Source organism: Gymnodraco acuticeps, unplaced genomic scaffold, assembly GCF_902827175.1.
Source record: "Gymnodraco acuticeps unplaced genomic scaffold, fGymAcu1.1, whole genome shotgun sequence".
Classification (NCBI taxonomy): Eukaryota; Metazoa; Chordata; class Actinopteri; order Perciformes; family Bathydraconidae; genus Gymnodraco; species Gymnodraco acuticeps.
The window spans coordinates 164,187-183,703 of NW_022989752.1; the positions used below are offsets into that span (position 1 = coordinate 164,187).

General features: G+C 38.8%; 2 protein-coding genes and 1 long non-coding RNA gene across 3 annotated transcripts; 2 read left to right on the forward strand and 1 right to left on the reverse strand.

Annotated features, from left to right (window-relative positions):
• Positions 1–467: 467 nt before the first annotated feature.
• Positions 468–3,804, forward strand: pars2 (prolyl-tRNA synthetase 2, mitochondrial). The gene is made up of 4 exons (XM_034210973.1): positions 468–609; positions 1,650–1,977; positions 2,566–2,811; positions 2,889–3,804. The coding sequence occupies exons 2-4, from the start codon at positions 1,666–1,668 to the stop codon at positions 3,768–3,770; spliced, it is 1,440 nt and encodes a 479-aa protein (XP_034066864.1). The 5' UTR covers positions 468–609; positions 1,650–1,665; the 3' UTR covers positions 3,771–3,804.
• A 569-nt stretch (positions 3,805–4,373) lies between these two features.
• ttc4 (tetratricopeptide repeat domain 4) lies at positions 4,374–9,753 on the forward strand. The gene is made up of 10 exons (XM_034210331.1): positions 4,374–4,663; positions 4,826–4,943; positions 5,033–5,194; positions 5,859–5,936; positions 6,040–6,164; positions 6,246–6,332; positions 6,495–6,730; positions 6,893–6,977; positions 7,616–7,698; positions 9,499–9,753. The coding sequence occupies exons 1-10, from the start codon at positions 4,559–4,561 to the stop codon at positions 9,596–9,598; spliced, it is 1,179 nt and encodes a 392-aa protein (XP_034066222.1). The 5' UTR covers positions 4,374–4,558; the 3' UTR covers positions 9,599–9,753.
• A 2,215-nt stretch (positions 9,754–11,968) lies between these two features.
• LOC117542584 lies at positions 11,969–14,131 on the reverse strand. The gene is made up of 3 exons (XR_004568457.1): positions 13,385–14,131; positions 12,375–12,484; positions 11,969–12,243 (listed from the first exon to the last, which is right to left on the reverse strand). It is a non-coding gene; the product is annotated as an uncharacterized LOC117542584 (long non-coding RNA).
• Positions 14,132–19,517: the final 5,386 nt, after the last annotated feature.

A 19,517-nucleotide genomic window follows, 5' to 3' on the forward strand; every position in this document is an offset into this window, starting at 1 on the left:
CAGTGCCAGTCATCTCACTAACTGTAAAAAAGAGTGAATGCCACTTATTTTACACGTGCCATAAAATGCTTGTAAGGTGGTGATTAAGATGATGTGGGCCATAATAAGAAGTGAACATTTATGTGAATTTTCAGTGATGTACTTACTATGTGGGCCACAATAATATGTGAGAAATTGTCGTTTTCTTGGACCTTGATGTGAAGTAAAGATTTTTGACAAGCTTTGCGTAATGCAATTTCACACGTGTACACAAGTAAGTAAGCGATGTGATGCAAGTAGCTCTTGGCCACTTACATTTTTTCAAAGTAGCTCTCAGATGAAGAAAGGTTGGAGACCCCTGAACTAGAGGGATACAAATTATATTCTACTGGATCCCAACCATAGACTGTATATAAAGATCCCAACCACTGAACCGTCGGTGCTCCTCCCGGCCTGCAGGGGGCGATGGTACATCGAGGCGACGAGCCTCCGGGGGAGTAGTGAAGAAGACAGCATGGTGAAGGGACCTTCAGTATTTTGTAGTCTGTCAACTTCATAGAAATTAAACTCTTTGCTTATTTTCTCTCGTAGTATATAAAGAACAATCATACATGGGTTGTTGATCCAAAGGTAAGTCTTGTTTATTTGTGACTCCGTCGTTATGTGCTAAATGTGGAGGCTAATGATAAAAGCTAGCCAAAGAGCGTCAGAGCAGGTCAGGACTGTACCCTGTCTGCTGTGCACACTTAGGACATGGGTCAGTGGCATCAGCATTCACAACAAGCATCTGCATTTACGTTATATGCCTGTGGCTTAGTAAAAAGAATGAAATAATCATCTGTAGAGAAGTTGACGACCTTGAATTCAACTGTCATGTTACGCGCATGCATAATTGTACCTAGTTACTGCCAGAGTTAAGCAAAAGTAGCAATACCACTGTGTTGAAATACCGAAGAGAACAATTAAGTGTTATTTATATTCATAATAATACATCATTGTAGTTATACATGTAAACGTATTTAATGATTAGAATGTGTATTACTAATCTGAACCTGTAAGTAACTAAAGATGAAATGTAGAAGTAAGTAAATAAAAGGCTGCATGAACTAGAAATACTCAGTAAATAAAGTACATGGAAATTGTACTGAAGTTCAGTACATCACTGAACTCAGATCCTTTCCTTAAGTATACATTTTAGTAAATGTAAACTTGTTATTAGTTAAGGTGATAAGAATCATACTTATGTGTTACTTAATCAAAAACGGTACAAAACTACATACCGGTTAAAGTACCAATGTATGAATGCCTCTCAAATTAAATGCTAAAGTAGAATACAATGAAAAGTTTAGTTGACTGTCTGGATTGTATATCTATAGCACTTAAATGAATGTACTCATGTACTTCAACACACATCATTTTCAATAAGGACTCATCTGTTTATTATTTTTTTAGGATTAATCTGTTTATTGTAAAACAAATTAAATGCCAGAAATAAGGAAATTACTATTACAATATCTATAAGAACAAGACTTTTTCTCAAATGTCTGTTTGTACAAACAAACAGACAACTTTCCCTGGTAAAATAACACAATAAATCCTGATCACAATAATGCTCATTACTCCTTTATCTAATTTACTAATTTATTTTCCAACTGATTTGTCTTATTCAGTAGGTCTGCATTTATCATGGAGCCCATAATGAATCAGATTCGCTCAAGAGTCTTCCAGCGCCTCCACAGAGCCGCAGTACTACCCCGGAGGAAACATTCAGGATGTGCTGAACAAGCTGCTGTTCCCGCCACCACCAACTCCAGAAAAAACAAACCCACGCTCCTGGTGTCGCGCCTCTACCAGCCCGCAAACCTGCGTGACATGGGACTGCAAGGGGAGATGACGTGTAAGAGTCAAAGGCTCATGCAGCAGGCCGGGCTCATCTATCAGTCCAACCCCGGTTGTTACTACTACCTCCCTGCTACCGTCCGCTCCATGGAGAAGCTGGTGAGACTTGTTTTTCTTAAAACAAATGATACATGTAAAGTGGGCATGGTAAATCTGGTTGTGTCATGCTCGAAAACAAGAACAGGAAATGTCGATTACGTCCTGCTATAATAAGAATATACACTAGTTCAAAGCATACTGAATCACACAGATGTATATTGTTGTTACTGTATAACTTTTATTTGTATTCATATTTAGATTCACCTTTGGATCACCTTTTAATTTTTTTAATTGGTTCATTTATTTACCTGGTATTCTGCTCTTTAATGTTATTCCTCTCATCATTTTATAGATTGCTTTTCTTTTATTAATCGCAAAGCCCAGCAACCACTTTAGGGATCTAAGGGTATCAAACTAAAATAAAAATGTTTATTGTAATCCGATTCTTGATTATAGGTTGCACAATCTGTCTGACAGTCAATTAAGACATTAAGGCATTAAGACCTGAGTAGATCATGCATTTTTAAAAACGTTATTACAGAAAAAGGAAAGATTACAGCAAAGTGTATTAGGGTGGCAATATTGTGGAGGAATATATAAGTGTAGATTCCCCCCGAACATGCAGTAACTGTTGTCTTAAATCAACAGGTGAGAGTTATTGACCAAGAGATGCAGGGGATCGGTGGGCAGAAGCTGGACATGCCCAGTTTGTGCTCAGCTGATCTCTGGAAAACCAGTGAGCGCTGGGACTTGATGGGAAAGGAGCTGTTTCGTCTGAAAGACCGCCATGGAGCCGATTACTGCCTGGGCCCCACACACGAGGAGGCAGTGACCACTCTGGTGGCTCACCAGGCGACTCTCTCCTACAGACAGCTCCCTCTGCTCCTTTATCAGGTACCATTTATTCCTGTTGGCACCAGTATATTGGTTGATAAAACTACAATTTGACCTTACCTCTTTCTTTTTTTTAGATCACCCGTAAATTCAGAGATGAACCAAAGCCTAAGTTTGGTCTGCTTCGAGGGCGGGAGTTCTACATGAAGGACATGTACTCATTTGATGTGAGTGAAGAAGCAGCTTTCGAGACCTATGAATCTGTGTGCCAGGCATACACCAGGCTCTTCGCCCGGCTCGGTCTGCGCTGCGTTCAGGTGCAGGCGGACACGGGCAACATTGGTGGTAAACTCTCCCACGAGTTCCAGCTGCCAGCAGACATCGGTGAGGACCGGATTCTGGTCTGTGGGAACTGCTCTTTCTCTGCTAATGTAGAGACCCTGTCACAAGAAACAAGTGACTGCCCTAACTGCAAAACTGGCAAGCTGGAAGAATCAAAGGGTGTAGAGGTTGGCCACACCTTTTACCTGGGTAAAAAGTACTCTAATATATTCAATGCCACCTTCAGCAGTGCCCAGAACAAGCCTTGTATTGCAGAGATGGGCTGCTATGGTCTTGGAGTGACCCGTATTCTCGCGGCAGCCATTGAGGTATTGTCGACAGAAGAGGGGATCCGCTGGCCTGGCCTTCTCGCCCCCTACCAGGCCTGTGTTGTGCCCCCAAAGAAGGGCAGTAAGATGGACGGGGCGGCAGTCTTAGCTGAGGAACTGGTTCACACGTTGGGAGAGACTCTGCCTCGTTTGAGAGGGGAAGTTGTTTTTGATGACCGTACCCAGATGACCATTGGGAAAAGGCTGAAGGATGCCAGCAGACTCGGCTACCCGTATGTGATTGTGGTGGGACAGGGAGCCCTGGAGGAAACTCCCAGGTTTGAGGTTATCTGTCAACTGACAGGTGAGACAATGTTTCTCAGTAAAGATGGACTCTTAGATCTACTAGGAAGAGTGGAAACTGTATGAATAACAACTGTGGAAATAAAAGTTGTATTTTATGTTTGTGTGTACTTTGTGCGTGATGCAATCAGAGAGGTGGTGGGAAAGAAGATACAAGCCTTATATTTCTTTATTAAAGTTTTTTTATTAAGAAGGGGAAATTATTTTAAAGGTATACAAATATTTAACAAACATCCTGGTTGACTTTGCTTTATGTAATAACAAGAGCTTGACATTTTCTTTGAGGATCATACATACTGTACATACATTAAAGTTAGGAATGTCAAAATCAATTGTCCAATCTTTAAAATAATACATGAGGTGAACATAAATAATGATTTGCTGTTGTGTCTTAATATACATTTGCATCTGTAACATACATTACAACTCAGTGCTTGCAATTGCAACTCAAATAATTGTGATGAAAACTAGTGCAAGGCTCATATAGCCTTGTTATTTATGTAGCATTACATTTGTATTCCCTTAACAAATATGTTTGAGATGAACAATAATACAGCATAACATGGAAATACTCAAGGTAGAAACATTACTTTTGTATTGTTTTTAAAGATTTTTAATATCGTTTTTTGGTCAGGCCGCAACGGAACTAATGTATCCATGATGTGTTTCCGCACGGATCTGTATGCAAGTAGTACCGCTACTGCACATGTGTAAACAAGGAGCTCGGCAACTTCCTAGAAGATTTAACATTATTACAGCTAGTGTGCTGGTGGCAGTAGTCACTTGTCATAGTTGACAGCAGATTTATAAACAGGGGAACAGGCTCAAGGCTTTCAACGCACATTGATACAAAGATGGCGGCCCCTCAGGATGACAGCGACGATGGCATGGACGAGTTCATGGAGAAATTCAAGACAACCACATATAAAAATGCCTTTAGTAAAGACAACTGGGAAGAGGTAAGCATTATAAACTATCAGTTGCCAAGATAAGAGAAGGAAGTTATTTCTACGTTACAATATGTTAACTTGAATGTTATTGTTGTGGGCTAGCATGCTAACTCACAGGTACATATGTTGTCCATCCACAGTGAGCTCTCTGTTTCTTTACATCTCATTTAGGAGTTTGATAAAATACCTATGTTCATGAAAAAAGCCCCTGAAGAGATTGACTCACAATCATACCCGGAACTAGCCTGTCTGCAGGCCATGATCCATGATGAAGATGCCCCCCCAGAAGGTAGGTGGACCACAAGCCCCTTTATATCTCCTGTGTTTCAGATTTCAGAAACTGTTATTGATTCCTTTCATTTCCCTCATTATTGTCAGAGCAAGCAGCTAACCTGAAAGATGAGGGCAATGAGTTTTTCAAGGAAAAGAACTACAAGAAGGCCATACTGTCCTACACAGCAGGTTTAAATAAGAAGTGTGGAGACCAGAACATCAACACGGTCCTCCTCACCAACAGGGCGGCAGCACACTTCCATCTGGGTAAGGAGCTCTTTACATGTCACACAAATACATTAAATAATAGGATACAGAAATATGATTTATAACTAGCATCAGGATTTGTATGCGCAACATTAACAATAAAGCAGTCATTGATAATTCATGTTGTGGTTCTCAGGCTCCCTTCAACAATCTAAATGTAGAATCAAAGATATAAAATAACACAGTTGTTTAAATGTGATTTACAATGAACATCAGCCATCTAGTATAAGAAACAATAACCCTGTTACACCAAACACCCACTTTTCGAGTAACTCGTGTATTTGTATACTGTACATTCACACTGTTCACCGGAAACATGTAAATATATGTTGCATACTCCGCTGCATACTCTTAATATAAAATCATATTCACCGTCCTCATGTAAAGCAAGCAACCTATCACATTTATCATCTCATGTATAAGCCAGACCCTTACAACTAGTGTCCCCACAGTTACATATGTCATTGTGTAGATTAACATATAAATCTTTGTATAGTAGCCAAATATTTATGTTTACCTTGTTCAGCTTTGTTGTCCTTGTACTTCATTTACAGTACACATACTGGGCCAATAAAGCGATTCTGAATATGGGAACGTGTTAAAATCTGCATGTGTTTCTTTATTAATTTCCGTCTCACTCTTTCTGTATTTTTCCCCCTCCCAGGTAACATGCGCTCTGCATTGAACGATGCTGCAGCTGCAAAGAAGATCAAACCAGACCACCTAAAAGCCTTGATCAGAGGTGTGGGATATTAGCTTATCTTCTAGAAAATTGCATTAATGTTGCTTAAGCAAATCAATGCTTAAAATAAGGACACCTGTGTACATCGTGCCTGTTTCTGCAGGTGCTCAGAGTTGTATAGAGCTGCGTAGCTTTGCAGAGGGCGTTCAGTGGTGTGATGAGGGGCTCAAGATCCATCCCACTGACAAGAAGCTGCAGGAGCTGAGAGCTACAGCAGATAAACACAAGGTACAGTCATTGATGAGTTCAAGGGATTTTGGGGTGGAAGATTTAGTTCCACTCAAGCATAAAGCCCTGTTTTTTAAACAGAGAGCAGCAGAGAGAGATGCCAGGAAGGCTAAGATCAGAGAGAAAAAGCTGCATGGTGAGAAAGAAGCTCTTCTGGCTGCTATTACGGTAAGCATACCATTTAAACTCAAACTTGTTCTCAGTTAAGCATCTAGCCTATTGGACTTTGTAATATGTATGCGAAAATTATTTGATATCTGAAACGTCAAATCTGAGACTTTTCTATATCTGTACGCCAGTTTTCCTATTTTCTTTGTGTGCTTTGTGCAGGATCGTGGCATCAAGCTCTTCCAGACCAGCAAGCCTCGTCATCGTGAGTCAGACGGCGAGGAAGAAAGCTCCTCGGCAGCGTTGTCTCAGCTGAGCCTGGACTGCCTCAGCTCTCAGGAGGCCACGGGAGCTCGGGTGTTCCTGGACGAGCAGCACATTCTGCACTGGCCTGTTCTCTTCCTCTATCCCGAACACCAGCAGACTGATTTCATCTCTGCTTTCTGCGAGAACGACTGGTAAATGTTTTTTGTCTCGTCCTGAATTTATCTTGTTTTGTCGCACTTCTGTGGGACACTCTACATGTCAACCTTTCCCCATTTCACCTAAGTAAAGTTTAATCTGTTGGTAGTGTCTGTAAGAATGCTACAATATAACTGTGTTCTACTTGTCTTGTTCAGTTTCGTTAATCATCTGGCGCTCATGTTTGGAGAAGAACTCCCACCTTGGGACGCAGACAGAAAATACCATCCACAGAATCTGCAGGTTTGTGTGTTTTCCTTTATTGGATGAATGTTATCACTCAGTGACTCCTATGGAAAGTCAGTAGATTAAGCTAAAAGCAATTAAAATATAATTTGGGGGATTTTCTTCTTCACCACAATAGATGTCATGAATATTTGAGAATACCACTCTGAAAAAGTCAACATAGTGTCATTTTTACTATTTTAAGTGACAGTGATTTCCTACATAATGCCATTATTTTTTTTAAGGAAATATGATGTAGTTGTCCAATAGTGAAATTATTAAACCTGTTTGTAAAAAATTAAATCTACAATTTTAAAACCAGAGCGAAGGTTTGTTATAACAGAATACATGTTTTATACTCCGATGGCTTTGTGATTAGAAATTGTGTATTAAATATGGGCATTTTATTTTGACTACGCAGTTTATTATAGACTTATTATAGCAGCCAAGTTCAAACACTTGCAAAAATGTATGACATGAACCTTAAAACAGAACATTTCATACTATGATGTTACTAGTATTATGTACATTACTGGTTTCTGATGAATACAAGTAATCAAGACTACAGGGTTAGATTTCAATACTGAAAAGAGGGCAGTAGTATCTCTAGATGAAATAATAATAATGCATTTTTAACCCCCCCCCTCTCTCTCTAGCTGTACTTTGAAGATGAGGTCAAGGACACTCTCTACCAAGTGAAACCGGAGACTTTACTTTTAAAGGTGTTGCAGCATAAAAGGTGCGTCCATATGAAGTCTGTTTCTCATTAGTGTTAGGGCTGCACGATATCATTTTTTTAGGACGTGCGATATTAAGTAGGCAAATGAACTCAAACACGTCATGTTACAATTATTTTGCTGCTTGCTACATAAGGAAAACTCGTGCCGCTCTCATGTCAGGGGTACTTGAGTGAGTGACATGCAGGCTCTGCATGCACAGCAAACCACCAATCACAATCAAATCTCCAAAGCAAACGGACCCCGTGATTAAAGGTAAAAACACTGAATAAAGTAGTTGCATGTGTTTCTCAAAGGCAGTTCGGCGCTGCTAACCGAGCTAGCTCAGCTTGTTGCTCTGATAACTTAAGATCCAGATGGCCGTGACTAAAATCCTTCATCCAGTTAAATATAGTTAGAAAAATACCAATTGTATAGCATTTCAAGAAAGGATGCTTTGTGGACAAAAAAACGGTCTTTTCTTGAATTCCTGTATTTTTTCATATCGCAGGGAAAAAAATATGGCAATGTCAGTTGTTTCCAATATCGTGCAGCCCTATTAGGTGTGATTTCATTTTGATTCATAACATGGCCATCAAGAGTTCTTCACTTTCATCAGTTTGCAGGTGTTCAGTATTGTCTTGTTATTGATATTTTAACCTTCACCTCTTTTTTGTTGTTTAAGAATAATTGTTTCTTCTTTTAATATCGTGTATATAACAATTGTGTGTTGCAGCCTATGAGTCAGTTTTAAGCAGTGTTGGGCAAGTTACTTTTAAAAAGTAACTAGTTATAGTTACTGCTCTCAAAAAACTAGTTACTTTATTAGTTACTAAATTATAAAAGTAACAAGTTACTTTACTTTAAAAATAATAACAATAAAAATACAAGTTTTTGTGTTGTTCTGTGGCACAGTAAGAGAAAAGACAACTCCCCATAATTGTAGCAATTGTCATTATGAAATGTAGTGGAACAATAAAACACAAAAGATATGTTTAGACATTTTGACAGGCATCTTTATTATAGCCTCAACAATCAAGTTCTAATTAGTGCACTTGTAGTCAGTGTTGGGACTAACGCGTTATATCTCCAAGTTGTAAATGCGCTGCTGCTCTCGCTGATACTTGCATCTGCCATTGTGTGAGTGTGTGCTGGTGGTGGGCGTTGCCGTGTGTGTGAGCAAGTGTTTGTGTCTGTGTATTTTCCCCATAAGGCAAGACCCGCCTAACTCTGTCTCTGATTGGCTTACCCTGAAATGTTACCCCGCGTTAACCAATCATCACTCCTCTCTAGTCACTTTCACTTTTCCATGTTACTGTGAGAGGACACCACTGTATTCGCCTGTAAGTTACATCCACAGGGAGATTCGGTTCAGTTGGATCACATAATGTAACGCAGTAACGCACCCATTTAAATCACAGTAACTATAACGGCGTTACTGAATGGAATAGGTAACTAGTAACGTTATTAGTTACCGCAAAAGGTAGTTGCGTTAGTCCCAACACTGGTTTTAAGTCATGTTAGTTGTTGCATGCCCACACAACTTTGCATATTATTGTTATTGTAGTTTTTACAGTATGAGTTGATCCAGCCAGTTTAATAAAACAACAATGAGAACCATGCACATTTCTTTAAAAACCCTGCTGTCAGTTGTTTGCTGTTTTCTAGTTTATAGGCAACTTTTATCAAATAAAGGTGATCTGTTAGAAATGTGTTAGGAATGTGTTACTACCACGGTGCCAAGGTTTCTTTCTAACACTACACTGACACTAACTTCCTTCGCTCTCATTTCCTGATTCCCTGTCTCTTTGTTCTGTTAACAGGTTTTTCGTCAAGGCAGGCTCTCCCAGCTTCATCGTAGTGGTGAAGGGCTCGCCATTCTGGGAGCAGTTTTCAACAGGAAAGAAAATACGAGGATTGTAAAATCATTGGACTTTAAATCTTGGGACTTTTAAAAACACAACATTTTCAGTAAACTGACTTCTCCCCGTGGAGAAAAGACAAAATGGAACATGTGTAGGTCTCTTGTGGTCCAAAGCAGGAAACCATCATCAATACAAAACAAATGAAATCGCTTATTTGGATTTTGTGTGTTTCTTTCTGTACATATATAAACTGGAAATCTGTTTTATTATAGTGGTTTATTCACAAACAAATAAAATAACCAACCATTAATTTAACAGATCAAAACATGCTAAAGCTATAAACAAGTAACGTAAATGATAAATCAACATTGAAAAAAAGTTTAGATTACATCTGAATGAATCCTTTCATGCTACAAGTCTCACAATGAGTCAACAACAAAAGCAATAAAATCTCAAGTTTAAATGTAATATCCTGTAAGTCAATTAGAAATGGAAAAGTTTCACATTCTTTAAAACAATAGACTTCTTGAGAAGTGAAAGTGAGAGGAGTGAATTAGTTTTGCTTTCAGAAGAAATGTGCCGAAGCAGTCCACCGAGTGGATAAACCGGTGTGTCTGCTTCATGACTTGGAACAAACCTCTCAGAAACAAAGCGCGGTTTAGGATACATCCAGAAATAAGGATTAACAATAATGAAAAATAATTTGAAACTAATGGTTAACATTGTTATATGACTATAAGTGATGTGTGAATGAAGCCTCATGGGCTTGAAGATGTTTTAAACTATTATTAGGAAACTGAAAGATGTTCTTCATACCATGGGAACAGAATACAAATGAGCTTCAATCTTTGTGTTTTATACTAAGATAAACAGCCGTACGGTCGGAGCAGAATCACATATTTTTCACAAGACACAACCGACCAATGAGATGCCACAGAACTCAGGGTGACTTCTTGTATGCTGGTGGGCTCACAGAACCAACTGGCTGTGGTTGAGCCGTCGTCACAAAGACAGGCTCCATTTGGGGCATGTATTGATTCTGCATTTGGGGCAGGTATTGATTCTGCATTTGTGGCAGGTATTGATTCTGCATTTGTGGTATGTATGGATTCTGCATTTGTGGCAGGTATTGATTCTGCATTTGTGGCAGGTTTTGATTCTGCATTTGTACCACGGTTTGATGCTGCATATTGATGACAACAGGAATGGTATTGCGATATTTTAACTCACGGTGCATCTGACACCAGGAGCACCTCTGACAGAAACAGGACACTGCAACGTCGTCACAGAGAGAACCCTGCAGAGATCCAAAGAAAAGTAAAATGCTAAGTTGTATACTAGACAGTGCTTCACTTTGATTAAACTTGTCGTGTGAAATGTAGCATACATCATTAGTATACACTTCACATGCATCATACCTTGATATGGTATCTGTTTCGCATGGCAGCCCTAATAGACAGTAGGGGTGTAACGGTTCACAAACATTTCGGTTCGGTACGTACCTCGGTTTTTTGGTCACGGTTCGGTTCGGTACAGCAGAATTTTTTTTCACAAAACAAAACATATATATATATTTTTTATTATTATTAAACTGTGAATAATGTATTCACTCAAATAAATACAAAATATGATAAAATAAACATTAAGGTGCAGCTTTTCGATGAACTGAAATAATCTGTATTTGAACTGTACTGTACTAGTTCCTAAGCAGCCAGTTTGGCATTAGGACTTGCTTGTCATTGTATTTTCATGTTTTTTTAAAGAAAAATGAACTTGTCCACATTGCTTTCCGAAAGGGCAGATCTGCTGGCACTAACAATGTCTCCTGATGTGGAGAACACCCTCTCTCTAGGGACAGAGGTAGCAGATACAGCCAGGTAGCGCTTTGCTAACATGGCAACATAAGGATATTTGGCGTTTGTAATAGCTTTGGCTCGGTCTGAACTCTCTGCGAGTGGTGGAGGCTTACATGCTAGTGGGAGTTGGGTTTGCACTTCAGTCTTTTTTCTTTTGGTACCGGTGATATTCACGTTCGGGTGATGCCTTTTCAAGAGTGTGCAAGTTTTATGTATTGCCAGCCGCGCTACCAATGTTAGTTGAACAATGCCGACAAACAGCTTTGGTTCGGTCCACCTGTCTTTGTCCTTCATCCTTGTACGTAACTGCGAAACCAAAATGTTCCCAAACCGGAGACTTCAATGATGCTGGAGGATTTTCGAGCTCAACGTTATCTGCGTTCGCCATTAATTTTCGACAGTTCCTCAAATTACTGACTACATTTGAACGCATTCCTCTGTCCAGCTCTCATAGTATGCCTCTCATCCAATGAAATGACTTGCTCGCTCTATGACGCGTTGAACCCAATGTGAGCAAATTACTCTGAATGCTGCGACGCAGCACCTGAGATTACTTCCAAAAAGTTGTTCACGTTCTCAATGTTTTACGTTTAACGTTATATTCGTTCGGTACACTTCGGTACACACCTGTACCGAACCGAAGGGCCCGTACCGAATAATTTCGGTACGGGTACGTGTACCGTTACACCCCTAATAGACAGGGCTGCAGGAGGCACACAGATGGGTATTCCATACGTTACTGATGTGCACATTGGTACTATGTCACATAATGGGAAACAATAATTCTCCCCGAACCGTCCTGAAACGGTGCAGGCAAGACAAGGGCCGCACCAGAAACCATAGCAACCTGAAAACCCACAAGGACACACCACAGTTGTATTGACTCACAGTGACTTTTAAATGAAGGCCCTATAGGACAAAATAAGGCCTTATCCCAATACAATGAAGATGTCTCAACATAGCTGTATTGATTCTTACACGTATTCATGTCCTCAAAGCAGTCGAGGAGAGCGCTGCTCCAGGCCTTCTCTGGTTCTCCTGCCATTGTTGTTGGGAAACTTTCGCCAAAGACGGTGAACAATGAACCTCTTAACAAAGAGAAATCAGAAAAACCAAATGTGTGGCACCAGTGCATGATATGCTTTATTATGAATCGTATTATAATTGTCGTATGACATACTATATTATGATATATGAAGGGCATAGCACTATTTCTGACTTTTTAAGACATTCATTTATTATTTTTCTATGAAATACTAGACCATGGCTTGTTAATGCATGTTATAGGAAATACTGTATTATGCAAATGTTGTTACATGTTATGACATTCATAAATAATATATGTTATATTAAGACTTTTATCATCTTATTAGATTAGTTATGTCACAACAGAGTTCTGTATGGCATCCACTACGTTTTCTATTAAGTGTTTTTTTTTGCTTACAATGGAGTAAACCATCACTTGTTTGTGAAATACTTTATTAGACTTCTTTTTGTATGGCTACTATACAGTTTTGATGACAGAGTGACTAGAGTAGCCGGGATATGGTTCAGGGCAGTAGCCTACAATGAAAGTGCAAACTAAAAACTAAATATATTTTCTAACTCTCTCCCACGATAAACCACTCACACTTTAGCCACAGACTTTTTACAAGTTATCATTCCTGACCTGACACACCTTTAAGCTCAGTTTGACGCAGTAGGCTAATGGAAGTGAAAGCAGTACGTTTTGTAAGTCACCTCATATTATATTGTACATTAACAAACTTTTCACTGATGCAATGAAGTCATAGGAATTGTTATACAGGATTTATAAAGTGATGGTAAAAATGTGTAGATGTGTTTTTTGTCAATTCAGATTTTAAAAAACTGTACTTAGATGAACGATTAAAGTATCTGACATTTTGTTTTCAAGTATATCCTCATATATAAAAACGGCTGCATGTTCCTAATACAAAGAAAGTGAAATTCAATTGATTTGGTCTTACCTGATGTAGCTCGATATATTCTCTGCACCTTGCCAGGTGCATCATAATACATACATCAGTTTCTGAAACCTACGTCATCAAAATGACGAGCTTTTATTGGAATGCTTTTGTTTTGTTTTTATGTGTGCTTCACCCAGCAGGCTATTTGTATCTCTCTCTCTCTCTATTTTCTTTTTTGTTTTTAAATTAAAAGCTAAATGTCAGAATTAATAAGAGCAGTACAAATCAGTAATTCATGTTTTATTTACATATGGAGTGAAGGATGCAAGCTAGTTCCGGCAGTGAACTTGAGCAACATCGTTTCTTTTACACATGCACACGTCACATGCCTCATTTGCTGTCTCTTTGTTCTGTGACAACACTCCCAGCTTCATCTCTCTGGTTCGATTTACTTTACTCGGTGGACGGCTATCTCACATCCAGCCCTCACTTTTCACCACAGGGTTTCAATAAGGGAACAGTGCTGTGGTTATCATTATAGACAACTTTATTGATTATTTTAATTACAGACCACACTCACTTCCTAAGATTAAAGATCACTTCCTAAAGATTAAAGATGTATAACTGTCATTATAAATTAGAAACGGAAACTCAATCAGCATACTCTGATAAAAAAGAGATGGATTTAAAGTGATTACATTTAGTTAATTTCAAGTGATTGCACTTTGTTTTTTCAATGATAAACATGCAAAAACAGCAGCATGAGTTGAATTTCCTTCAGAAGACCCAATGAGAATCCACAGAGCTCAGCGTGACATCACGGTGACTCCTGGTTGGGTCACATATACAGCTTGGGGAACCATCATCACTGTAGGCTGCATTTGTGCAACAGGTTGATTTTGCACGACGATGACATTGGGTTCTTTTTGTTGATGTTTTAACTCACGATGCATCTGACACCAGGAGCACCACAGACAGAAACAGGACACTGCGATGTCATTACAGAGAGAACCCTGCAGAGAACCAAAGAAATAAACGTAGTGTTGGAAATTCATCATACAGTAGCTTCACTGTCATGAAATGTGACATGGGACGTCCAGTATGCATCAGCTTTACATCATACCTTGATATGATATCTGTGACGAGTGGCAACCCTCAAAGACAGGACTGCAGGAGGCACAAAGAGGGGTATCCCGCAGGACGCTGTTATAGCGGGGCTGAGCATGTCACATAATGGGAGACAACGGTTCTCTCCAAAACGTCCTGAAACTGTGCAGGCAAGACAAGGGCAGCACCAGAAACCATAGCAACCTGAAAAACAAACACAGAGATACTCAACAGAGTTACTTGCTAAAGAAGGGGTTTGATAATCCAATAATAAAAGTTTTGATTATGATTCTTACAAGTGCTCGCGTCCTCAAAGCAGTCACAGAGACCACTGCTCCAGTCTGTCTCGGGTTTTGCTGCCATCTGATGTTGGATGAGTTTAGCAGTGAACAATGTACCTGTTCACACAGAAATCAGAGCAAAGCAAAAACAAATACTCAATTTCTGATTATAAAAAGTTCATATATTGCAATTATTTTTGCTAGTAATTCATTTGGAGCCCCTATGGAAAGGCCATTATTGCAGCACATTCATCTTTTAGCAGATGAACTGATCAGATCTCGGAGAGCATTTCATAACTTGTTTAGACTTGTCTGACAGCTGGCTGATAGCAGACAATGCTTCGAAACCTGAATAAATGTGCACAAAACAATGTGAAGGGAAAGTATCTGAGGAATAGTTTGACATGTTTCGGTGTACTGTAATATGACTTTAGATCTTGTTTATGAGAAAATGTGAAGCGTCTTTAAATGCAAACCTTCCAACTTCTTGATATCCACCAGTTAGCACTTGTAAAGGAAATACAAATATTTCTTAGATCAATTGCTAGTAAACAATACATTTCTGTTATTGCGAGAAATGCAGAGCATGCTACACTACGCAATATATACGGTATATATTTATACACTCAAAGTTCCAAGTGTTTTGTGTTCAGAGATGGTCTTCTGCATTACTTGGTTTTAACGAGTGGTTATTTGAGTTACTGTTGCCTTTCTATTGTCTTTAACCAGTCTGGTTATTCTCCTCTGACCTTTGGCATAAACAAGGCATTTGTTCCCAGAGAATTGCCGCTCACTAGATATTTTCACTTTTTCTGACCATTCTCTGTAAACCCTAGTGATGGTTGTGTGTGAGAATCCCGGTAGATCAGAAGTTTCTGAAATACCAGCCCGTCTGGCACCAACAACCATGCCACGTTCAAAGTCACTTAAATTCCCTTTCTTCCTCATTCTGATGCTCTGTTTGAACTTCACCAGGTCGTCTTGACAATGTCTGCAAGCCTAAATGCATTGGGTTGCTGCCAAGTGATTGGCTGATAATATATTTTCGTTACCGAGCAGTTGAACAGGTGTATCAAATAAAGTGTGTATGTATTACTGTGTTTCCACTCAATCATGTTTTGATATACTGTACTGTGTTCAGCTTTGACTAACAGTTAATAAGGAAAACAAACTCATACCCCAACTTTTCACAGAACATCTTAAAAATATTTGTCAAATAAATAGTTACTTAAGAATTAAATTAAAGTACATTCAAGTCCATGAATGATTATATTTACTTTCAAGACATAAAAACAGTTCTACTACAGGGCTATAAACAAAATCTGATATGATAATTAATTGTTACTACCGAATTAATTTAAAGTACATTAAAGTCCATTTACTTTTAAGACAGAAGAGGAAATGTACAGATCAACAAAACAACCAAATATTAAACATGTGCAGGTGTGTTTGTCGCTGCAGATACATTAGAAACCAAAAGACTAAGATCTGTTTCTAAGAATTTATCATATTGTAATCCAAGTTGACCTTTGATTGTGTTTTTATATTTCAACATAATGAAGTTAAGTCTTTAAAAACAAAACAATCATTTTTGTCTTCAGAAAGATTATACTGTTAAATTCTTCTCATTAAACTTTCATTTAACAGTTAGGATAAAGGTGTAACATGTTTACCTGATGGAGCTGGACACCTCTGCGACTCTGAAGTTGCCAATTAATGAGAGCCTATGTGATGGTTTAGAAGTATCAATCGGTGTGTTTCAGACAGCTGAACTCAAGCAATGCTGGAAAACCTGAATCCATTGGCACAACATATCGGAAACTGAACTACTTCTGAGGAATGGTTTGATTGTTTGATGTGCTAGCCCTTGACATTTTTTCATTATGTACACTGTACACAGAGAGACACGAGGAGAGTTGGAGCTTTGATGTCAAACAATGATGTTTATTACAAGTCAACGGCCGGAGAATTCATATCACAAGTCACAGCAGCAAAAGTTTCTGACTGCACGGTGGGTTGCCATGTCAATTCTGCCTAGCCTATCTCTCGATAGACCATTTAACTAGTTTACAGAGAGTTAATGAGCATATTGGGGGAGGCGTAAACATCTGTGGAGCTTAGAAAGCCAGCGTTCTCACAGTCGTAAACCATTTCGTGACCGAGAGTTGAACTGGTTTATCAAGATAGCTGGAGCCTCCCATTCCTTATGAGAGATAACAGAGCCAGGGTTTGGTCGTAAACGTCAACAGGCAATAAGGTTACATATTTTAGGAGTAAGGAAGAATGATTCTTTGACACTTAAGAGTAAGACAGAAATATTCCCTTACAAGTTATGTTGGCAGTTTTTATTTCAAACATCTTAGCTTACACTAATTAATGAAGTTTGATAAATATGAGTTAATATGTTTAAAAGTGTTCCCTTTGTTTAATGACATTTTCTATGACTTTAAAAGAGATAGCCAAAAGACAAAGTCAACATTTCTTTAAAAACCCTGGTTTCATCTGTTTGGTGTTTCCTTGTTCAACAAGCAGTGACATTTTAATACAACGCCACTCCTTCGAGTTCCTTTTAATAGATAATTTCCTTTTGTGAATGTTTATCTCATGATAGATAATCTGTGAAGGAATTTACTTCTACAATAGTGTGAAGGTTTCTTTCTTGACAATAACTTCCCCCACACTAATTTCCGGATTTGCTGTCTCTTTGTTCTGCGACAACGCTCCCAGCTTCATGTCTCTGGTTCGATTTACTTCGATCATTTTACTCACCCTGTCAGCAGTCGGTGGATGGCTATCTCACATCCAGCCCTCACTTTTCACCACAGGGTTTCAATAAGGGAACACTATGTGGTTCTCATTATAGACAACTTTATTTATTCTTTTAATTACAGACAGGCCCGGACTGGCCATCGGGAGGACCGGGAGGTTTCCCGATGGCCTGGCCTGCTAAGTGGCCTGCTGGCTTGAGGAATTTTTTTTATGTATTGTGAACGCAACGCTGCGCAAATGTGGGTCTGACTTTGCCTCACAGAGGGTGACTGGCTGTCTACATGATGTGGCCCGCCGACATGGACACTTTCATACAGATCATACACTAATGCCCTCGATTGGTCTCGTGTCATTCAAGCTCGGGAGGGTGTGTATGTGTGGCGCGAGAACTGCGTGCACTGGTTACGTGTATTGTTGTTGTTAGCATCCGGTGCTAGCTAGCGGCGCTAACGGAATGAGCTGTCAACAAGGTGGAGGAGAGTCCTCTCCTGTCAGACTGAGAGACTGATAACTACAGCTCAGGTGAGGTAAAGGACTCTGTGTTTAGAGGAGTGTTTAGATAGTTAACTTAGTCTAAGTTATCTCTGTGGGTCTCAAACGGTTTGGTCACCATTTATGTAAACACATATTTCCATTTGAAGGGGGAGTGATTAGTAAAATATGCATGAATAATAATTTAAAAAAGTTAACTAGGTGAAAAAAGGTAAGATAAACTTTAAAAACTTGTTGAGAGCTAAAACTAGTCTTTGCTGCTGCCTCAAAGAGGAGCAGGGGGAGAGGAGGGAGACAGGTGAGGCTGATTCAGGAGCACAGACACACTATGCCATGCTAACTATAAATGAACCAAAAACAAATAAATAAACAAGTTTCAATGTTTTTTCATATTGGATATGGTATGTTATTGGTTATGGCCATGTTATTATGATTTTATGATTATTTAAATGTATACAGTTCTGTTTCATATGGGTGTAGTCTCTTTATTTCCCCCTCAAAGTGCACTAGATTGATGCATTTAAGTCCAACATTTTAAAAAAAAAATCTTCCTCGGGGAGCATGCCCCCGGACCCCCCTAGAGGATTTGAGGTCCACCTCCACTTAAAATATGTTCACATGGATAGGTTCCTAAATAGATTTGCACTTTTAAAAAAAAATAGTAACCCATGTCCATGTTTATTCTGGGGTAGTAGATTTAAAGTTTAGGGTTATCACTACGGGCAGCAACGCTGTAAATATTGACACATAAATCCAGGAAAATTACACAAAATAAAACTGGTAGTGGCCTGGTTGGGTGTATAATTCCCGGCCTGATTTATTGTCCCAGTCCGGCCCTGATTACAGACCACACTCAGTTCCTAAGATTACTCATGGTGAAATAAAGATTTTAAAGGTCTGATCTTCCCAATACATTTTAAACAATATCTGTTATTATAAATTAGAAACTGAAAGTCAATCAGATATTGTGCTAGCCCTTGACCTTTTTTTAATTATGTACACTGTACTTTAGTTTAAGTACTCCATCATTTATCCCATTGTGAAAGCTATATTGAAGTCATAATGGTTATTGTTTAAAAGGGTGTGTCCTACTTTCAACTGTAGTATGACAATGCTGCTTACAATGAGATTTTCCAATAAAGAAAATTATGAATTGTAATTCAAATATCCATATAAATAGAAGATCAACTAAAATCCAATGAAAGGTATGTCCTTGGCCTATAAAGTGATACAATGCTGCATTGTTTTGGAGTACCAGAATTAGATAATGGACAGCATAAAATAATTAAGAATTTTCAATAAAAAACAGCAGGAGTTGTTTCCTACTCGTCAAGTGTAGAAAAAGAATGATGCATTGATTTGGAGTGACTGTGTCACATGACATGGAGACTATAGAAAAGGTTTTAACAAAAACTGCTTAAATATCATATTCACATAACATGTATGTGAAGGACTGTCATTAGAGTATAAGAGTCAGATTATAAAAGTTTTAATAAAAAAAACACTGCTGATTTGTACTATGCAGTTTCATGTTATTTTCTAAA